General features: G+C 43.3%; 1 protein-coding gene across 2 annotated transcripts; it reads right to left on the reverse strand.

Moving 5' to 3' along the window:
* Window positions 1-19: 19 nt before the first annotated feature.
* creb3l1 (cAMP responsive element binding protein 3-like 1) lies at window positions 20-23,089 on the reverse strand. 2 transcript variants are annotated; one of them, XM_024001139.2, is made up of 12 exons: window positions 22,722-23,089; window positions 11,399-11,603; window positions 8,901-9,067; window positions 8,014-8,098; window positions 5,953-6,110; window positions 5,240-5,389; window positions 4,962-5,020; window positions 4,340-4,408; window positions 2,177-2,276; window positions 1,677-1,806; window positions 607-875; window positions 20-407 (listed from the first exon to the last, which is right to left on the reverse strand). In XM_024001139.2, exons 1-11 carry the CDS (start codon window positions 22,821-22,823, stop codon window positions 622-624), a joined length of 1,479 nt encoding a protein of 492 aa, XP_023856907.1. In that variant the 5' UTR covers window positions 22,824-23,089; the 3' UTR covers window positions 20-407; window positions 607-621. The 2 variants fall into 2 exon arrangements, with proteins under 2 accessions (XP_023856907.1, XP_023856906.1); XM_024001138.2 differs by having other exon boundaries at window positions 626-875; window positions 22,722-23,088.
* Between the last annotated feature and the right edge of the window lie 231 nt (window positions 23,090-23,320).

Consider the following 23,320-nt stretch of genomic DNA (forward strand, 5'->3'; position numbering starts at 1 on the left):
CACCCAGTTGAACGTGCAGACAGACACACATAGCACACAGAGGTTTCAACAAGTTACTAAATTCAAACCCCTCTCACTCCCTGCTTCTGCCTCCAGTCAAACACAGCACTCAAAGATGAAAAGTTGCTGTGGAGCTTTGATTGGAGTTGCCTGTCATTTCTATCTTCTTCACATACCCTCTTCATCCTCTCTATCAGGTGGGACTTCAGGGAATGGGATGGAACAGGAAGGTCAGGGAGCTACTGCAGGAGGTCAGGGAGTGCAGGGAGAGGTGGGTTGGGGATGGCACACTAGGGGGCGCCGTAGTGTCACTACACATCCACATGGGTAAGTCTGGAGAGCCGTGTGTTTTTGGCAGCTCCGCCCCTAAAGGTTAAAAGTACTCCTCTCCTTCGGGGTTTGGCTCTCTGTGGAGGGGAGAAATAGTCCATCAGTATCACAACAAACTCTGGTAACCTAACAATCACATTAATTAAAATACATTCTTCTTGTTGATGTTTGAGTAATTACAAGGAGCACTGATAAAATAATGAGTCCCTTGTTCTGAAGAGCAATTTGTGAGAATCTTCTCATGAACAAAGATGGAGACAGAGTCTACAGCCCTACTTGTCTGGTCTCAGTTTACATTTTGTGGTACTGCGGCTCTTCTTGGAGGAACTGGGCGCCGGTCCTGTTGTAGTCCACCGGATCGGAGTGAGCCTTGCTGAGGTACTTGGTGTTCTCGTGTTCGCCTCCGTGGCTGTCATGTGCCGACCGGTCCTCGGTGTAGTCGAGGGGCGCCCCCTCCGAGCCGTCCCCCTGCATCTTCAGGAAGCCCCCGTGACCGTCCTCCAACGAGGAGCTCTCGTCGTAGAAGAGTAGGCTGCGGGAGCGGACTAAACAGACACAGACAGAGATAAATAGAGGATGTTAATCACTGCCTTGATCCTCCAAACACTACAAAGGAACATAGAACCATTCCTATATTGTAAAAAATGAAAAACAAACAGTAAAAAGTAGGTTTCTTTTGAAGAACGGAATGGTTTTGAGCAGGACGGTCATCTTTATTCAGCAGGTGTGTGACGATCATGTGAGTTTTACAGGGAGAACAACTCATTACAGCTTCCTGTGCCATGCTGACTTCGGGTTTCTAAAGCAACCCAGCCCTCACCAACCAATTCTGAGTAGCCAGTAGGTCCATGTATGATTTCCATTTTGTGGTCATTAAGCTGAATATTATAATAGAAGGAAGGATATTGTGATTTCAGCTAACATACTCGCCTGAGTCTGTTGCTTTTGAAATACTACAAGATAAGATGTAATGCCACATTGACGTCTAACTCAACTACACGATGTTCCCTTTGACATTATTTCTGGGAATGCTGGTAGGCAAGCAACATGCGACCTGAAAATATGTGATATGTATGGGACAACAAACTAAAGGTTTTGTGTTTCTCATGCTGTAGATGGTAGACTATTCTAAGTCAGGGTTTCCCAAACTTGGCCCTGCACGTTTAGTTTTTTTCTCCCTAGCATTACACAGCTGATTCAAATAACCAAGTCACCATCAAGCGTTGATTATTCTAATCAGCTGTGTAGTGCTAGGGCAAAAACCAAAACGTGCACCCATGAGGGGCCCCAGGACCGAGTTTCCTGAAACTCTGTTCTAGGTGACAGGTGAGGGGTAGGGGACATACCCTGGCTGGCTGTGTAGACATCAGCCGAGGGGAGGGGCGAGGAGGACTTCACGGTTTGGGACAGGGAGGAGAGCTCAGGCAGACAAGGCACAAGGGAGCCCAGCACCAGGAAAAAGCACAGCGCCACCACCTGGCGGGAGGGAACCAGACACCATCAACAAAAGCACATGGTCAACATGAGCGACATGAGAACAGTGTGCTAGTGAGGTTCTGTTCTCCAGCTGAGAAGGCTTTTGCCAGTTTGAGTTCATGGGGTCGCCTCAGTGTGTTATAGTAGAGTAGGCCAGGCCACAAGCCAGTGTCCCTGTCCATTGCTGTGAGTCGTTTCACAAACAAAGCAGTCGTTTTCCCTTTTTAACAGGCATGACTATCCAGTCCAAGGAACACTAAATACACAGTATCTTAGGTCAGTGGGGAGCACAGAAAACACCCAATTTTTTTAAATGGGATTTTGCATGTCTGGTGCATGTGTGTATGAGAATAAATAGTATGCAAAGTACCATAAGGCATGTTCCTGTTTGCGTTGAGGCCATTTTGTAGGATTGGGGAACTTTTCCTGTGACCAGGGCCTGGAGTTTCTGGAGCTGCTGGAGTAGAGTTCTGGAGAGAGGAGGCAGATAATACATGTTTCAGATTGACTAATAATACAACTGTATTCACTTACAGAATCTACAATAATGATCCTCATGTGAACTTAAAACGTTCTCCAGAAGAGCAGAATCTAATGACTGTCAGTCATTACAATGATCCAGTTTAACTCCAGCTGTCGGATAACACAAAGCAAGCACCATTACACACACAAACACACACAGATGACTGACAGTGAATTTTCACAGAAATGTATTGTAAATCCCAAAAATAATCCCTCTCCATCTGGCTATTTCCGTGACTTTAGAGTGAGTACAATGTCAACTAAGATTGAACATAAAATAAACAATTACAAAAACAATCATAATTGTCTGGCTCTCCTGAGCATCCAGGACATTGAAGTTCATCTCTGAGAAAAAGGATAATGTGAGGATAACACATTGAGGAATTAGAGCTGGAAATTATATAAGTCGTCTGTATTTCTAGTGTGTGAACCATGCTCTCACAGTCCCTCCCCCTCACCACAAAATACAAGCTTTGCCCAAATAGAAAGCAATTCAAAACCACAAGCAATGCAGACGCCCACTCGCACTCTCTCTCTCTCTCTCTCTCTCTCTCTCTCTCTCTCTCTCTCTCTCTCTCTCTCTCTCTCTCTCTCTCTCTCTCTCTTTTTAGACATGAATTACTGTATGTTAGACAAGCGTGAGTATTGGGTCAGGCTGCAATAAGAAATTAAACCTGGTGAGCTTTCATATTTTCACCACGAGAGGGAGCATGTCTTCCACTAATGGTAGAAAAGACATTTCCAGTGTTAGCCTTCACATAACCCAAACACCATGAAACTATTTGCCATAACCACAATATGTGACTATAACACTAGTATAAAGTTCAAATACATGCAAACAGCTATACTGACTTTATATTGGTCCTTTGGGATACCCCAGATGCACAATAACAATTTGCATGCTGTTAATACCAGAGACTGAAAACACAGTAAATTCTGATAGAAGAAGAGCTTCATGTAATGGTCCATTTGGATATGAAGGTGATTATAATTTTTGGGTCAAATCTTAACAGGAAAATTCTCATGGAAACTCTGGAAACGGAACATTAACGTCCCATATGAGGAATGTCCATTGCATCATCACGTTTGAATTGAATCATGGTTGGTCAGTGCTTGCACAGTTGTGATCTATAAACCATATTGCTCCCAAGGGACTAAAATAGACTGTGTAAAAGAAAAYGAAAAAACACGAGTCGATCTTGACTGGGAAACATGTGCATGAGTGACTCTGTGACTCCTTCAACTTCTCAAGAGCAACCTTGGCCCTCCTCATGAACCAAACCTTTTCAGACTTCGTAATTTAAAGTACAGCAAGCACTTAGCATCCAGCTAACTGTATGCGAGATGCATACATCACTAGTAAACACATTTTTTTTTACTTGAGTACATTAGGACAACAGATTGCTTGTTGGGCTGCCATCTCACATTGACAGATAAGCTCATTTTGTCCCCTCTTTACCAGCCAAGGCAAGGCATATGCTGTTGGAACACGCGCCCCACACGTTGTTGCTAGCTGGCTCCTGTGTGTTCCATTTGGACTGCCTGCTAGGAGCTGAGTCAGCCTGTGGTTTCCTTCTCGGGCCTCAAATTATTATGAGGCAGATTTGAGTGAGCACTTTTTGAGATGGTTCACTCTGTACTGTAATTAGGGAGAGGTATACTGTCACGCTGTTACTTTGATCCAAGCAACTTTAAATGCCTATTGTAAATTAGAGGCTGGCACAGTCTGTGATGCCTTTAGAGTCTGTGTAGTCTGTGATGCCTTTTATTGAGCCCAATCACTTGCACTTGCACAATGGTCAACACTGGGAAAATGTCCCCACCTAATGAAGGCTGTCGTAGTCACTGCTGAGAAGCAGTCAAATCACAGACAGCTATCATGAATAGAAAAATGTTATCCAAGGCTTGCTTGAAACTGGTGGTTCAGGGATGTGTCTAGCATCACTCAGAGCATGCTCACACACGCACACACTCAGACACATAAAGTATGTCACTCAAAGTCATGGCTCACCTGTTTGCACTCTCCAGTGTTTCCACCTTCTTCCACAGGTCACTGTTCTCAGACGTGTAGTTCTCCACCCTGTAAGACACAAAGTCACATCCATACATTCGATCTGCACATAGAACKAAATAGAAGAGTGACACAAATGCTTGCTGTGCTGGAGAATTAGGCTGTTTGACTGGCTATCTGACAATTTGGAATATACATTTTTGATAATCACAGACAACATGGGCTATTGAAATGCAGTGCTTGAATATTGGATGCTAACACAACACAGTATGCGGTCATAGGAGGCATAATGGTAATGCTATAGTAACCTCTGTACCTCTGTAATGTATTTAGGTCTTAAATATTAACAAAAAAAACAACAATGACCATGGATGGAAAGTCAGGGATTTTCCTGGTAAGGAACAGTGGTCTACAGAGGCCTTTGCTGGAGTGMATTAAGTGATTGTGTGTGACTCAGATGGCCTTGTGTGACCGCATGCTTTAATGGACAAACGCCATTGGCATTAGCTAAGGAACAATCAAACAAGGAGTGGAGAAATGAAAAAAGTGGAGAACAGGAATGACGATGAGAGAGGAGGAAAAAAGTTGGCAGACAAGAAAGGGGAGAGTGTCCTGCTTTTACTTTTTCTCCAGGCACTCCACGTACTCCTTCTTCTTCCTGCGACTCTCCTGGGCAGATATCTAGACAGAGAAGGGAGAGAGGGATCCCCAAATCAATAACAGCTCATATGATAAAAAGGAGGATATTAAAATATTAATATTGCTGAAACACTACTTTGAGATTACAGGTAAAAAAGTTTTWAAAAGTACAAATAGGTTTACACATTTTCTGGAAGCAAATCGTACAATTTTTTTTTGTCTGAATCTACATTTTACTTTCCAGGATGTAAGAGTGGGTACCTTATTTTTTATTTTCCTGCGAACCCTCTTCAGTGCCTTCTCCTCGGTCTTGGTGAGGGGCAGCTTGTTGGGTACGGGGTAACCTTCAGCGATCAGGGTGCGTTTCTCCTCCTCTGTCAGCATCAGGGGCCCTGAAGTGCCCTGTAGCTTCTGTGGAAAAATAAGGACTCATTTTATGAATTGGTTATGAATTGGAGAATCTGAGGTGCTGTGTGTATTATATCTGTACACCAGGGCAGCTCCTAATGAAGAGACTAGACTAGGGTGGCGGTCAGGGTTAGTGTGAGGATGTGGATATGAACTCCTAATATGTCCAGCAGCTGGATTTGTCTGCAGCCCAGCTCATCYTGGGTGGCTCTGACTCTACTGACGGGAAGGGCTTGGAGCTAGGCCGGGGGAACCTCCTTCACTGATAGGGAACCATCCACAGCACAGCCCAAAGTCATCAGGAAAGGCAAACCATAGATCAGCCATGGGCTTAGATACTGTAATACTGCATGTGTACGCACATACACTGACTCACATGCACTCACTGACATTCACTCTCACTCACACACACTCACAGACTCAGGATTAACATAAACATAGTTCCTGTTACTTACAAACAGCTTGATGTACAAAAGAAATGAACTTTCGCTCTGATTGGCACCWTTACCAAAAGGCAAACGGTACGCTGCTGGGGGTGTGGCGAGTGGGACGGCCTCAGTACTTACGTGTGGGGCGGTAAGGAGGGGTGAGGAAGATATGGCAGCGGAGGAGCGGGCCTGTAGGCGGGCTGGGCTGGAAGGGGGCATGGAGTGTGGGCTCTGGGATCCATCACTGTCACTGCCATGGCTGCTGGGAGGGGTGGGGGGGAGCTGCAGCTGATCATCTGTGTGTGGGTGGGGGCAGACAATAGGGTTCCAATGGTTATGAAATGCATCACTTGCAACATGACCCATATGCTCAAAGCCTTTGCCCATCTAACCTCATGATGATATACAGTCACTGTATAATGAGACAGAGGGGACAAAAGTCTGACTTCATCTGTCGTGTGGGATCGAGCTGAAAATAGTTAATTTAACTTAAACAGTGGAAAGCAGCGGTGCAAATCCAGACCTCATAAAACGGTCAGTTTTGCCAAGACATCCATAATTAAAATGGCAAATGACTTCCTGGACAGAGTCAGTTCAAACAGAGAGACAGCTTAATTCCAGTAAGTAAGGCAGCCAGTGCCTGCTCTTATTTTTATTGCTTGATCCCATCCTCCCATCCACTTGTCAGCAGTAGCCTCTGTGTAAGTATCTGAACTGAGCTCAGACAGGGATGGAGTGAGGACTGTGTTTTCTTAAGATATCTGTGCCAGGCAGAATTTCCCCCAACATAGTTCCCAAACACCAGGCCAGACCCATGCTGGTATGACCCATGGATTTAGTTTGGTGTGAGTCCAGAGTACACAGGACCCAGGTTTTATTCTGTTATTACTGGATAGGGAGGCGAAGAATGGGAGAAAGTGGACTTTGTTAAAGGCAGAGGCAGACACAATGCAGACGTTATTGTTCAGACTGCGCTCTGCGAAGGGAGGCAGGGCTAGACTGGACATGTGGTGCTGCTGGCTGTGGTTATTGAAAATAAGATTTATGGTCAACCAGATGGGATTCAGTCTTATATGGAGGTATTCCTCTGCACCATGAAGGCCATCTCTGCAACCCCTGAACCAGTAAAAGTGTCTCTTTAACCGGGATACTGTAATCTGCAGGCTGGTGGCTGAACAGGTCCAGCTGTATCTCTACAGGTGTATCTGGTCAGTTCTAGCTTCTACTCCAGTTGAATCCCTCTGTAGCTGAGGGTAGCCCTTCCTTGTCTCTCTGATACACTCTTTAAAAGGATTGAGAGATCTGCTGCTCCAGACAGAAATATTGAAAATGCAAATGCCAGATAGTATCTTGGTACATCGAAAAAGGCATTAATGTGCAGAACCAAAAAATATTGCCATACTTGAGGAAGGGATAGAAAAAGAGAGGGAACAGAATCTTACTTAGCTGGTTAGATCAACACCCCAAAAAAGAGCGCTCAATCACCAGCACCACTGCTCTAATAATATACTTGCAGATTTGCGTCTCAATTGGCTTTTCCGTCTAACTTTATTAGCAATTAGATCAGAAAAACACTACATGAATGAACAGAGGCAGTCTCGTCTCGTGTGTGTAAGCGAAAAATGGGAAAAGAAAAGCTAGCAGGTTATAATTGGAAACACTTCATATCTGAAATGAGCCATCACTAATAGTGTTGCATAGTGAAATACCTATTAGGAAAAGAGCACATTATACATCATTATGTGTCACACTTGCTTGCAGTAATTGCTCTTCCTATCTACCACAGCCTAGCCATTCACTTTAACAAAGATGGACTAATTCAGCTGAATAAGAGAGAGAAAGAACATGCAGACCACTGTCTGGAAGACTGATGTGTCATCAGGAATACACTGTAGTGAGTCACTGTGACGCACGCTTCATGACAGGTTTTTCTACCCCCCCCCCGTGTAAATAACACACTCGTAGAAAGGTACTATGGCGGAATCAACTGGAGGTAAGCGCCTTTTGACACCTGCACATGACCTTTAAGATGAGAGGTGGGTCTTTGAGTGTGTAAAGGTCTCAAAAGAAACTGAGGCATCTACATAATGGAATGAATGGTATCTTAAAATCCAACCTTTCTTAGAACAGCTGGATACATAAGCCCTTAAGGATGTTTGAATGCCTTAATGTAATCGTGCTTATTGTCATGGTTCTCACCTGAAGGGATGTTGAGGAACTGGTTGACCTCTCTGGGCTCATCTTTGATTGCAGGTGTGGGGTTGAGGTTCAACTCTTTGGAGCCCTGGAGTAAGAGTATAATTAACATTCTAGTATTTGTATAGGACAAGAGACATTCCAAGTGGTTCTGACAGTAAACACAGCTGAAGACAGTTCAAAACTATTTATATAACTGAAGAAAGGGAATCCATCTCCACCAATGGTTCTTGGAAGGGATCCAACTGAGGACCATTTAGCCAGGACACTCACCATTTGAGACTTATATAGTTCATTCTTACAGCTGGAACAAATCGGATGACCATGCCCTAATCCTAAATATTCACAGAACATTAAATATCCTATGAATTTGAAGATGTTCAAACTAAAATAACTATTGTGAAAAGAACCGGTACTGTAGTAATGTGTGCTGGGCTAGAGGCCTGGTAACCAGTGATAACTGGTAATAGCTGTGCTGGGGTTCACATCTGACTGCTAAGCCCCACCTCAGCCCCACAAATCATGAATTACTTCCATGGACAATGATGCATGAGTCACAGTGCTGGTCCTGTAGGGGTGCACTGTGTGAATGGTTTATTTCCTCCACTTACAAACTCAGTTTCTTTTCCTTTTAACAATCACATTTTGACCTACATTTTGTGTCAAAAATTTGATTTTTTCCTGCAAGACACTAGACTCCAAATTCCAAATTCATAGATGTCCTTCAAACAGCTCAAGTTTTAGTCGAAGAGGAGAAAGCCAAGAGAGATCCCTATGGCTTATAAAGAGGCTTAGTCTTCCATAGCTCTTGACACGCAGGAAAAATGCTTTCCCTGGTAATGGATCAGGATAGGTTCTAGGTGATAGTTTCTATGGCTGCAGTTTCTTACTGTGTCCCCCGATGAGCTCCTGTGAGGTGGTGGGGCGAGGTTGAGAGGCTGGAAGCATGAGTTCCCCATGGAGGGGACTGTAGAGGAAGGCTCTGCCTGTTGATCAGGCTCCTGCTTTACCAGGATGGCCGTCAGGTCCTGGCTGAAAGACCACATTCCTTCAAACTCTGGGGAGAAAAAAAAGAAGACATGGTAAACTAATTAGTTGTYTGCCTCAAGGGATATCATTACATGACTAGTACGCTACGTAAAGTAGAGTATCAAACCAAGAAGCCCCCCTGTGTATTTCAAAGGGACACCCTTGGGATACTACTAGAGGTGAGCAAGATTGGATGACAGATCAGTGTACATTAAAGCAGCAGGTGTGACGCACATCTACAGAATGGATCGTCTTTATGGTCCAGGGCTAACGCGAAGCAGCTGATTGTGAAAGCCAATAGCMTAAACTTCGAGGACTTTCTGCCTCCGAAATGCGTTTCCTCCTCCGTTAATAACCTCTGTGAAGATGGCAAACAGTGAGAGGCCAGTGAGTACAAAGCCTCTCCTGAAGAGGGGCCGTCCTGCAGTTTCAAAGTCAGGAGTAAAAGCACTCACAACCAGTGGTCCTCGTTAGCAGCCTGGTTTTTCCCTCATTTGTTTGCTGGCACCCCGATTGGATCGATAAAACATTACAGAGGCTTATAAAAAGGTAGTAAGCAAGCTTTCAAGTTGTGCTCCTTAACAGAAGACATGTTGGGGTGTGGGCGAGATTCCCATGGCGAGGAGGGGAAAGGGAGCAGTGGGAGACTGATTACAGGGAGGGTGTAAATCCCTCCCCCACTGGGGTTTTATGTCCACAGACTTTACCCCATGGGGGAAACCCGAAGTGGCATCAAAATCTTCAATCCACTCAGCAAAGTCTACTGTATAGGCAACCTTGGCAACATTCTAAATTGTCCACAAACACAATAAATAATGGACTGTAAGATGAGTGAAATATTGCAAATACTTKTTTTACAGTAGTAACAACTTTCCCTTGGATTCTACATCAACAAGTCATGGCTTGCAATATATTATGATGAGGCCTTGGATTTTCTATGGGAAGATTCCATCAGGGAAGCAACAGGATGCACTGAATGAATGCGACCAAGGACACCACTAACTGTAACTGGTATGTCATCACAAATAATTAATGCAAACCAACAGAGCATCCAGGTCATTTTATGTACAGTATCTAGACAGTAGCTCACATCTCATGGGATGTCATGGCTACAGCCTGCCCATACCCATGAGACCATGTGTTGTGGCCCTGAGGAAGCATCAGGGTTGCCTTTGAAGTTTACAGGCAGGTCAGTACAGTTAGTCGGACTCCCCTCACTCAGCATCTGAGTGGATTGGGGCAAGGCCTGGGAGCTCATTAGCCAGGTTATGAGAGGGGATGGCAGTTTGATCTCCACACATTACACCTAGGTGGAGAGCAGTAAAGCAGCTAGACACCCCCTTTAAACAGCCAACCTCTTTAAAAATGGGCATTTCACAGTGATTGGGGCAAAGGGGATGGGGAATCAAATCTGCGTTGGCAGCAGGGCTCTCTGGGTGCCTCTGCTCTGTCGGCAGTTTGTGAACTTGACTGCTATGGTAGTGCTGTGCATCTACATGCACACTCTCATATTGACATTCAGTGGAAGGAATGTGTGTGGCCATGGTCCTATATGAATCGATTTCATTAGATTCCATCCATTTGTGGATTTCATCCATTGTTCCATACATCTTACTGGGGATCCGTGTATACTTTTTTTGGGCCAGTGATTTAACAGTGATTTCCATGTGTGAGACTGTGGTTTTTAACACACTGTTTAGTCCAATGTCATGCATTCAGTCTACCCTAAGCCTTGTGACGCAACCGTTTCTGAGAGCCAAGGCAGTTGTCCGTCTGCCTTGGCTCTCAGAAAGGGTTGCCCCCCCCCCCCCCCCCAGCAGATCCCCTTTTTTATTTTTTATTTATGGCTCTTCTTTTCCTTGGCCCCGAGCACAAGGGAAATAAAGGAGAAACATTTGCAGCTTGGAGTCATTGCAAGGGCTGCAGAAGCCACATGATGTGTGTGTGTTTGTGTGTGTGTTGGCTGACTGCCTGGAATTCCCTGACTTGCTTCCTTGATTCCTCCAGGGTGGGCAGGGCTTGGCTGGGAGTGTACTATGTGAGCTCGGCTCCTTGGATGGGTTCTCTGRGCGGCACYGGAGRGTCYGGAGATAGGGCAGGAGCGGAGAGCGCGGACACAGATCTGATATAGCTATTCTAGTGACGCAGGACTTACACTACTATCAAACTATAGACCTTGTACACCTAGCAGTCGTGTCGGTGGATCTCTTGTTTTTGTCCTGAAGTAACATTTAGCCAAGGCATTGTGCTGTAGATGCATTGCTTCTTGTTAATGTTGGGGCGGGGGGGGTTCTGGGAGGAGGTTAACCCATGATGAACAAGATCAAAGAAGAAGGACCAAAAATAATGCTTTTCATACCTGCTTCCTCATCCATTTTGATGGACATYGAGGGGCTCTGGGGGGCAGAGTCTCCACTCAGGGAGTAGCTGTGTTCTTGCTGGATGTCAGGGTTGGGTGGGTCCATCTCCATGTCCAGCAGTGGGTTCCTGTCGGCCAGGAGGTGGTCATCAAAGAAGCTGCTGAACAGCTCYTTGGAGAAGTCCTCCATCTGCTCCGAGAAGTGCTGCAAAAACAAAATCACCAACAAACATTCKTCACATCYGACCGCCTTTAATCAGAAAATCATGTAATCGAATCCCATACCAAAATATACAAATGTAGACKTGCTCTTGGAAMTATGAGTCYTACCATTTCACACATGSAGTCCTTGGGTTCTATGCATTAGGSCACCAGTGCATGCTTCAGTTTTTCCACMACTTTWGTTTAGCTAGCAGACAGTGAGTCARTGCTGGTGTGCAGAATCAGAACAMCTCTATTAAAATCCCTAGGGACACAGTCTGGTACTCTGGCTGTAGTGTMCRAGATAACCCRTGTATTCCACATRACAGACCAGTTCACATTCACTTTCTCTACACTCCACCTCCTCTCAAACCAGCTATGCCTAATGAATCCCAACAACACATACCACTAATTGCATGTCAGGCACAATGACCAACATGACTAGCTGTAATTAAAAACAGGCCAGCAGGCTCCACTCGTTTCCCCAGATGTGTAACAGGACTTTTTATCATCCATGATATGCAGAGGGGAAATACAATCAAGGGAGTTTATAATAGCTAGAGCTGTTATAAAATGCATTGTTACAACAGTAAACGTAATGTGAAGAACGCAGATTATTTCAGGCCCATTATCTGGTTGGGGGAAAAATGCATTTAATTACAGATCAGAAATAATAGAAAACCCCATAGATGGCAGCGGCACTGTGGAGTCAATACAATGACTGTATTAGTCAATCCAGAGCCCGAACGGCTATATGATTTGCACTGAAGGACATCACCATCGCGGACATGTTGAGACATGTTGAATCATCCTGGAAATAAGAAAACTTGTGGAGATCTGTGTTTCATTTGAACACATCTACATCTTTAATTACATCAATTGCACATAAACGCTTGCTTCTGGGTATGGCTTTTGAAGGTAGGTTGACATTAATCACAGTGAAGAGAATTCCAGAGGCGCCGTCACTCCATCTCTTACCAAAGTGATTAAAGTTGTTCATGTCCCTCACCAATGTACGTAAGTTGCATAGCTTTACAAGTATGAGACGCGCGCAACTGTTCACAGTACAGCGACCTGTGGGGCAGTTTGTTTGCTGTAGAGGGGAGTGTCTTAGGTGTGACCTGTAACCCAGGCATGAGAGCTGCACAGCCGTCAAACAAAACACAGTGTACGCCGCCCACAGCACCAAAGKCATCCCCATTTCACTATCTGCTGGGCCTCTCACACGCCTAAACATTGTGAATTCTGTGACAGGAAAACCAACATAGATCYAGCCCTGGCCATCTGTGTGTTCCCACGGAAGGCGGTATCATCATACAGACAAAATATCTACATTTGCTGATAGTATTTAGGCCTAACAGATGAAATGATCTTGCTAGTGGAAGTGAGTCAATTCCAAACGGTACTACACATTCACCCTACTTGTCATGTTCTCATGATAAGGATTTGGATAAAGTGCAAGGGAGTATATAAAAGGCTCACTCTCCTTAGTTTGCTCCTACATTATCTATGTACACAAAACTTAACCGGATATCAAACACCATTAAATAGAGCTGATGCCGGTCGAGAGCAGTGTATGCTTAATAAAGAAAGGCACACTGGCAATACTAGATGATCCGGCTTATTTACTTGATGCAACACCATTGCCGTCAGCAGGCACACTAACCACTATGGCTGAGTGCGCAACAGGATAAACAGTCCCACCCAGACCCTTTCATCTACAGCAGGAGGTTCCTGTTGTGCACCGTGTGCGGCGGATGTGCTTGCGGCCCGAGATAATCCAGACTGAACTGAGTGATATGTTTCACTGCCAAGCCAAGAAGAAGGTGGCCATTGTGGTGGTTGGAAAAGACAAAKACAATCACAATGTGTATATTACACAGATAAATGGTTGGTTTTTGCAGGCAGCAGGCTGTAGCCTCKTTCGGTTTGAACACTGGCAGAATTTCCTAAGCAAATTTGAAATTTGGTTTGGGGAGTTAGCTCCTTTTGAAAATGAACAAGCCGTTTAAAAATCGAACAAATACACAAACAAATTGAAAACTATTTAATGAAGTCGACACAATATAATTTAAACGCATGCTCCCATGGTAGAGTTTCTCGGTACTCTGGTTCAGTCTGTGGTGGTGATGATGATGCAATCCCTCAAAAGTTTCACATATGGCCTTCTCCTCAGCATCCCAGAGACCAAGATGTAGAATTTCAGAGGCAGACAGAGGGGCCTTTTCTCCCTCGTGGCACTTAAATAGTCTTTTAAAGAGACCCAGTTACTGAATTTGGGTCATACWTGGGACGGAGTAAAAATAACATTACACTTTTTCTTGGTGGAGTTTACTATGACGATTGTTTGCACATGAACCCACTAGAAATGTAAGCCGGAAAGCCAAAAAGATCACAGATTCTTTGGGAGTTGCCCCTCATATGACATTTTCTCTAGATTGCTAATTATGTTTTGGCTAGAGCACCAGACAGCAGGCTTTGAAGTACACCAAGTCATACCAGGACGGTACTTGCATGCATAATGACTGAGGGAATATTTTAATTCTCCGCTTAGAATGAGACAGAGAAAGCTTGCTTTTTGAACAGCAAACAGGTAATGAGAATTCATTATAGTTTTGGCACTCAAGTTCTTCTCTCGTCTATCATTTTAGTGGTAACGATGGCAGACAATAATTACAGAGGTCTGTCAGAATGGGATGGGAAGAGAAACACACTTAAGCACCTTGAGGGAATCATATCTTCCCTGTCTGGGGTGGAGAAAAGACCCTTTCTGCTGCCCCAGATGTTCCCTCAGCCCTCGCCGGCCCATCTCTCCAGCTGGGGCAGCTGGTACAGGTCTGGACAGACAGGAAGCCCCATAGAGGGGGAAGGGCTGCTGGGTGCTACTCTTTCTGGAAGACCTCTCATTAAAACTCTCTGCGGCTGAGAGAGAGAAAGATAGACCACTATGCTATAGGGAACCGAAGAGGTTAAAATGTTCCAGAGTAACTCGATTCCCTACTCCACATCACTGCCTGAGCAATCAGGCTCTGGAGCATTGTCTGTGCAGATACCTAGCAGCCCGTTTAAACGCTTTGCCCTTTAAAGCAAACTATGATAATAGATGCCAAATATGTTAGCTCCCARTGCAGTTATGGATTTGGAAACCAAATATTGTATTTTTAGAAACCACAGGCACAGGGATAAATGTACAGAATTCTTGGGAGTATCGTACTAACTGTGATTGGAAACATGCAAAGTGTTTCGTTTGGCTCGTTCAGAAGGGGTGGAACATTACCATATCTATCTGAAACAATCTAGACATTCTACCACACACTACATAAGCCCTTTAAGCCTACCCTCTTGTCATTGAAGTGGTGCTTTTATTTCTAGCGAGGCATAATCATATCAAGTATTGCACTCTCTCCTGGCACACAGTATCACATTTGGTGAAAAGAGAGCATAAATAAATGTCTATGCAGTAGACATAGTAYACGCTGCACTGAAGTCAAGCAGCTCATAGTAATACCAATGTGTTTCTCAGCATAGCTTGTGGTGATACAAAAACTATGTCAGCTCTGTGACCAATCAGAGCAACGCATGCAAATTAGCCAGGCGCTTGCAAGAAGGAAAACTGGAGTGCAAGGTTCGCATGGAGAAGCTCAGCAGCAGGAGAAAATGTGCGTTTGTAAAAGGAAAAATAAATCGGCCAATAAAAGTTTGGGCCGGGGACCCAAGCCAAGAAAGCTGCTAGACTCTCAGATCTGCCGGAATGGCTGTTATGCAGTTCAAATGTGGCTGCTCTYTGGAGATTTGCCCTTGTTGCTGTGAGAAGATAAAGAATAGAAGCAGCAGTTAATACAGTTTGTTCTTATAAGAACAATTATTATTTGAAGAATTGTGCTTAAGGATGCAGTTAAAAACTGAAAATCAACAGAAAAGATGAGCACAATATGACTGTTATGATCTGGACTATGTTAAGTTTGACATACAGGAAGAATATCTAGAGGACACACGCTACATTAGTACAAGAGAGGAGGAAATTCCAAGCGAAAAGCATGCGCGTTCAAATCAGCTGTGATCCATAAAGTTGACAGCTTGACCTAATCTGACCTCCATTGAAAACCTCTTAAGTTGCGTGCAAACATTTGGACTTGAGACTGCTGCATCCAAATGTTCACATCTGCAACTTTAAGGGCCTGGTCACATGTCTTCGCTTGTCACATTGCCGCTGGCTCCCAAATTGGACCAGATGCTACAAGATGAGCCTGATATGGGTCTGATGCTTTTAACGACTTACAATTGATGTGCATAATGCTAAAGTGTACACACCTGAAGCCCTTAGGATAAAGGTACAGGGAGGTTTTGAATGTATCCCCTGATTCTCACCTACTACCTGCTGTTTGAGGAAGACATTTGGAAGTAGCGCTTCCGTTTAAATCAGAATTACAATGATGTCCAACAAAACAACATATGTGTATTAAACACAATTTACATACTGCTTGACATACTGTATTATGCATGTAATCACTGGTATTTCCAAAGCTCTCAAATCAACCAGACTTGACACTCACTGACTCCTGCTCCTCACTGAGCCCAACATTTAATTTATTCATCTAGTGTTGAGGCAGCAGTCAGCAGTCCCATGGCCTGAATTTCCCTCTGCATGAGCAGCGAGGGAGCACCCTAAAGTATAGAGTAGACCCATGAGCTCCCATCCCCCACATTCCCTGAGTGGAAAGGCCTGGTTTCTTAATTCCAGTGCAGATGCTTTCTTTAGCAAGCAGAGGGGTTTGAAAACCACAACCACTGGAGACAGGCTTCTGTGTGTCACTCTGACTGGCTTCCTGACCTTTAAGGGACTGTTTGGATCCATTTAGAGTCTGTGACAGATTAGAGGAAGCCCAGAAAATATTATTCTTGGGGGGGGGGGGATCACCTTCTCACTGAAGCTCCAGGGTCCTGAGAGTCTGGAGTTCTAATTTGCTGTGGCATCTGTGGCCAACCAAATGGACTGCAAAACCAAAGTCACTTTAATCACTTCTCAATACTTTCTCCAGCTTGCAAACTCACAGTCCCAACCATTTTCTCTCTGACTGTTTGTCCCCAATTTCCTGTGCTCAGCTTGGTCTTGCAGTGTGTAATTTAGTTGCTGCTTTTCCCATTGACTCCCACTCAAGACAATGACAATTTCTCACAGCCAGTTGCACTTCCTGAGACTAATAATGGACCTTAGTACACTTAATTGACTAGTCTGAACTTCAAGTACTATCTTCTTAAAAATAAATATTCTTTGGGATCGGTGTCCCGTCCACGGGACGGTTGAGCTAACATAGGCTAATGCGATTAGCATGAGGTTGTAAGTATCAAGAAAATTTCCCAGGACATAGACATATCTGATATTGGCAGAAATCTTAAAAATTCTTGTTAATCTAACTGCACTGTCCAATTTACAGTAGCTATTACAGTGAAAAAATACCATGCTATTGTTTGAGGAGAGTGCACAATTTTGAACATGAAAAGTTATTACTAAACAAATTAGGCACATTTGGGCAGTCTTGATACAAATTTGGAACAGAAATGCAATGGTTCATTGGATCAGTCTAAAACCTTGCACATACGCTGCTGCCATCTAGTGGCCACAATCTGAATTGCACCTGGGATGGAATAATAAATTATGGCCTTTCTCTTGCGTTTCAAAGATGATGTTACAAATAAAATAAAAAAGAACGGTTGTTTTTTTCTTTGTATTATCTTTTACCAGATCTATTGTGTTATTATCTCCGACATTACTTTCACATTTCCACAAACTTCAAAGTGTTTCCTTTCAAATGGTACCAAGAATATGCATATCCTTGCTTCAGGACCTGAGCTACAGGCAGTTAGATTTGGGTATGTCATTTTAGGGGAAAATTTAAAAAAGGGCGGATCCTTAAGAGGAACCATTGGAAGCTTTGAAAGAATTTACAGCCTTGTTCCAGCAAAGGTTAACACCAGTCTACAATGTTGACTCGGTCTGAGAGAACCAGCGAGGCAAGGTATGAATGAACTGTGGTTGAAATGGGTCAGGGAACAGGAATCCAACTGTTATATTTGAATCCAATTCGTATCAGTATGACAGTCATTCAAAGGTGACTAACCTGTGACTAACCTGTATCCCCGAACATTGTGACTAACCTGTCACATTGTGACCTACCTGTGACTAACCTGTAACATTGTGACTAACCTGTAACTAACCTGTATCCCCGCACATTGACTCAGTAACAGTACCCCCTGTATATAGCCTCGTTATTGATATTTATTGTGTTACTTTTTATTATTTTTTACTTTTGTTTATTTGGTAAATATTTCCTTAATTTCTTGAACTGCACTGTTTGTTAAGGGCTTGTAAGTAAGTATTTCACGGTAAGGTCTACACATAGCTAATTGAATTCCTTTGGTTACTTATATGGAAAGTGGATTTTCAAACAGGTTTAGTCTGACAGGTACAGCCAGTCCTACTGCTCCAATAGAGATGTGTAGGTGGATATGACAAAAAGACTTGCCTAGAACTGTCCCTGCTATGTCTCCTGAAAGCCTCTCCCTGAAATCTATCCCTGAACGCTCCATCCTAACAATGTGTTCCAGATTAAGTCTGGCTTCTTCTGTTCTGCTGTTTCATTTACAGAGCTGGTTGCCAGAGACTACAACAGAGGACTGATTTACAGACTGACAAAACTGCCCACCAGCCTTTCATACAAAATAAAATAGATTAAATAGACACATCTACTTGTCTCTGGACACTCAATAAGCCAAACAACTCACAGTTCCATTTAGTACCATATAGGCTAGTCGGAAACCACAAGGATAACATTTATAATGTGAATTAAAATGTCATACCAGTGTGAAAATAACCTGCAACAGATTGATACAATGCTGCAGATATATGACTCTTTGTAAGCTTGGAGGGTGGGTGGGTACTTCAACTACAATGGGCATTATCCTCTTATTACAAGATGATAAACAAACGGATACCTTCAAGGATGTGATGAGAAGGAAATGGGTGAAGGAAATACTCATGTCGATATAAGATAAAGTACATGAGAACTTCCCTGAAAATAGGCTATAGGCTCACCAGAACTTGGTCCAGTTCAACATTTGTGGAAGGTCCTATTACTCAGATGTCTAAATCAATATACTATTTCAGAAAGGCCCATAATATAGCTGGAGGCTCTATTGTGTAATCTTTTTCAAATGTATATTGATAGAAAACACATAATTTCTAGTTCTAAGATGTTCTATAATCCACATTTTCATGGGCCTACAGATTTCTTTCTTCTAAGATCAATAGACATGGGTATACTTTAAAAAAACAAACAAGAATGACCGGCATTTTTAACAATTCAGTGAGGACAATATAAGAGACACGCACCATCACCAAAGATAAAACACTGACTGGTTTGACAGTATATGCTTTCTAAATTGATCACAGCCTGCAACTACCGCAGGTTAGAGCTTATTTCCAGGGTGTGTGCTCCGCACTTGACTGAAAGGCACCACCACGCCTTTGATATTCACCTCAGAGACAAAGTTGAAGGGCTGATACTAGCACCTTGAATGCTTAATCTTTCTCAAGACATATTAGTATGTCACGTATCTCTTTATTGATCCTTCCATGACAGACACACATCAGTATATACCAGGGCTGCCCAACCCTCTTCCTGGAGATCTACTGTCCTGTAGGTATTCCTGTGTGGCTCAGTTGGTAGAGCATGGCGCTTGCAACGCCAGGGTTGTGGGTTCATTCCCCACGGGGGGACCAGGATGAATATGTATGAACTTTCCAAATTGTAAGTCGCTCTGGATAAGAGCGTCAGCTAAATGACTTAAATGTAAATGTAAAAATGTATTCAGTCCAACCCTAATTTAGCAGTTCTGAGTCGGCTAGTTAAGGTCTTGTTGAGCAGCTAATTAGTAGAATCAGGTATGTTAAATTAGGGTTGGACTGAAAAGCCACAGGACGGTAGATCTCCAGGAAGAGGGTTGGGCAGCCCTGGTATATACAGTACAGTGCCTTCAAAAAGTATTCATACCCTTAGATTTTTTCAAAGTGGGATTAAAATGGATTTAATTGTCATTTTTTGTCAAAGATCTACAATGTCTCTGCAATGTCAAAGTGGAAGAAAAATTCCCCCCAAAATTGTATTCATGGAAAATAAAATATGAATATATTTTGATTAGATAAGTATTCAACTCCTTGAGTCAATACATGTTAGAAACATCTTTGGCAGCGATTACAGCTGCAAGTCTTTCTGGGTAAGTCTCTAAGAGCTTTGCAAACCTGGATTGTACAGTATTTGCCCATTATTCTTATATATTTTTTTCAAGCTCTGTCAAGTTGGTTGTTGATCATTGCTAGACAGCCATTTTCAAGTCTTGCCATAGATTTTAAGCCGATTTAAGTCAAAACTGTAACTAGGCCACTCAGGAAATTCAATGTACTCTTGATTTAAGCAACTTAGGCTGCAATAAAGCTAATCACTGACTGAATCACTATTATATACTAGCATTTCGTCTGAATTCGTTCAATGCTTGATTGATAGCAGAGTGTATAAATCAAACTACCTCACCTCACACCTGATCAAGTTATAGAGTAGAATCACCTTATTGACCACTTGAAAGTGGAAGTTTGTAGCAGGGGTTTACGCTCCTTAGCGGAGAACACATGTAGCAGAAAGTGTAAATGATTGTGAAGAACTAAGAGCCAATGGCCTGCCATTTGGTAGACTGGTTTCTTTTCATGCATACATGAATTTTCAAAATATTACATAACTTTGTCATAGCCATCCATTATGGACTGGCTCCAAAAACAGCAGTAGAAAGCTCAGCGCAATGAGTCCCTGTAGGAACCTAGTGGGAAGGAATGCAGCTAGCTGGTCCCTTTACCTCCTCCCCCTGCCAAAAACTCCTTTCCACCCCCACTCTACATTAGTGTGTCTCGACAGCAAGGCCTCGACTTGCTGGAGTTTTATGGCATGCCCAGTCACGCTCCATCACCTATGAGCAGAACTAGCTGCTGGCATGTGTGGGACACAGGCATGTCGGCCAGTCACCTGCCAGCTGGGATCCCCCCTCTTCCACACAGACACACAGACACACACTTGCAATGCAGCACTTGCAGGTGCAGTTCTATTCTGTGCATCCATATAAGTGAATATTTAACTTCTGCAGTCAACTACAGTATGCTACTGACTTTTTATCCGACAGGAATTTCTCTTATCATTCAAATAAAGTGGGATTGACCAGACCAGCCAAATATGAAGATAACCTGCCCACTCATTACAGTCTGTAATCCATTTAAAAGGAATTGAACACCCTCTGACACATTTCTGAAAGTCGTATCATAAGAATATGCAAATCTCCACCCATGGGCATCCTAGTTAATGTGGCCACACTCTGATCTTAAAAGCTACACAATAGCCTGCAGCTTATCTGATTTACCCACCCATGCAATTACCTAAAATGTAGGGTAAGTGCTTGGCAAGAGGGTCATCAAAGGCAGCATACGAAAACCCCAAGGCAGCCATTGAAATTCTAACTCCAAGCTATAAATAAAAAAGTAGCACACAGAAACCTAAACAGTTGAAATCCTTAAATGACCCACCTATATTTAAACCCCCATAATAGCCGGTAAAACAAACACTGCCTATTACTTGCCTCTCCCCACCCTTCCCCCAAGGCTGTCAGTGTGTAATTTTGTTGTAATTTTTAAAGACGTAAAAGGGTTCTTTCACTGAAGAGGGCCAGCCTCAACGCTTCTGCCCACAGAGGGGCTTCAACAGAGGGCTGTGCAGGGGGAAGCAGCGGCAGACCGGTGAGGGGTGCACGCAGCACACACACACACACACACAGGCCCCCATTCACTCTCACACAGCACTGAGACGGCAGTCAGTTGCTAGAATCTGAACGCATTCACACCAATGACAGACTGGTCCTCTCCTCCCTGTCTCTGTCCCCTAGAAATCCCCCAACCACAATCAAGCCATTGAGGGCCAGGGGCCAGGCTTGATACATACCCTCACAGCTGGGAGAATGTGGAGGGACATCTGAGTCTATTATAAGTCTGTCAAATCCCCATTGAGAACACCCTCATCCTCAAGTGTACCAAGTGCATGACTAGCTGAGCTGATGTGCTGATTCAGTGTGAAGGCCATTATGTCACATGATTTCCCATTCATCCGTGTGAAGCATTTCCAGTTACACTTCTTTATGTCCAATAGGTGTTTGGATTAGATTAAATGTTGACCCATTGGGGAGTAGTTGAAGATACAAACCACCACCACTCTCTCCTCAGAAGAATGAGTAATCATGGAACATTCAAATCCTAATGGGATCCTTTCAAGATTGCTCACCATTTCTCCAATAGCCCATTGGTTGGTCCAGTCTTCCACCACCTAGTAACAATGATGTACTCCATCTCTTTGTGGTGGGGTTGTTTAGTCTTGGTACAGTTTGTCATTTTCCAGTGACATGTACTCTTGATCCCTGTGTGTAATGTGCTGAATATTTAACTTAACTAATAAATGAGGAATATTTTCTTCAATTGGATCAGAGTCATTTATTGAGGGCCATCATAAAAGTGTGATAGTTTTCACATACGTCACAACAGTCTTTACAAATGCACTGAAGCCGGATGCATGAGCAGGATCAACTCCAGCTAACACGCCCACTTTAGGTCCGGCACGATTGGGAAAGAGAATTTGCTGAATTACACAGCTGAGCAAATTAAACAGCAATAGCCTACATGCCGGCTGTTTATCTTTCGTAATCGTTGCAGACACGCATGTGACGAACCCAGCAACTTTCTCTGACGCGCATTGGATATTTGCAGTGTAGTCTCACAGCTTAATTCATCCATAAATCAGTTTATTACAGCGTAATTAACACATCTATCACAGTCGAGACAGAAGAACACTGCTGACACTGTAGACATTGAAGCATTAATTGCATAGGCTATGGGCATACAAGCCGAATAATATATTTTAAACATCTTGGGAATAACAGCGACACACGATTTACGCTGCATTACAGTTTGTCAATCACTGTGTGCGTAAAGATAAGTGTTGATAATATGTAGAATAGAAAAAATAACATCTGCACGTACCACATTGTTGAGAAAATCCCCTTCATTCAAATCCTCAAGGTCCAACAGGTTGGCACTGGGGAAAAGTTTATCCGGGGCGAAATTGTCCAGAATGGTGTCCATAAGTGCAATTGCTATAATTAAACTCTATGATAAAATATTTTTCACAAAAGCAATAGAAGGTAAATAGTTAAAAATGTTAAAAACCGATGACAACAGCTGTTTTAGGCTACTCTGTTCTGAGCTGTCTCTTATACAACTATAATTTTGTTATGCATCCCGCGACTCAATAGGTTGTTGTGCTTATTAAGATATGATTTTAGATTTTATATGCGTTGTTATGATGCGAGGTGTCCTCTAGTTCAATCAAATCAGTGACATCCAGCTGCGCTCTGTCTCTAAGGAACAAATCACCTGATTAATATTCATGATGGTACCATCCCACTTTCTCTGCACTCATCCCTGCCTCTTTTTTATTTTTAAAGAAGCAGTAGTCTCGGTATTCTCTGACTCTTCTCATAGCTTTTGGGGTATTTTGAGTGGCATGTAGAAAGTGCAAATCTCCAATTAAAAAACTTCAGGTGTATCTCTGTGAAGGTCATCTCACAGCATTAGCAGTT

Source organism: Salvelinus sp. IW2-2015, linkage group LG15 (genome assembly GCF_002910315.2).
Source record: "Salvelinus sp. IW2-2015 linkage group LG15, ASM291031v2, whole genome shotgun sequence".
NCBI lineage: Eukaryota > Metazoa > Chordata > Actinopteri > Salmoniformes > Salmonidae > Salvelinus > Salvelinus sp. IW2-2015.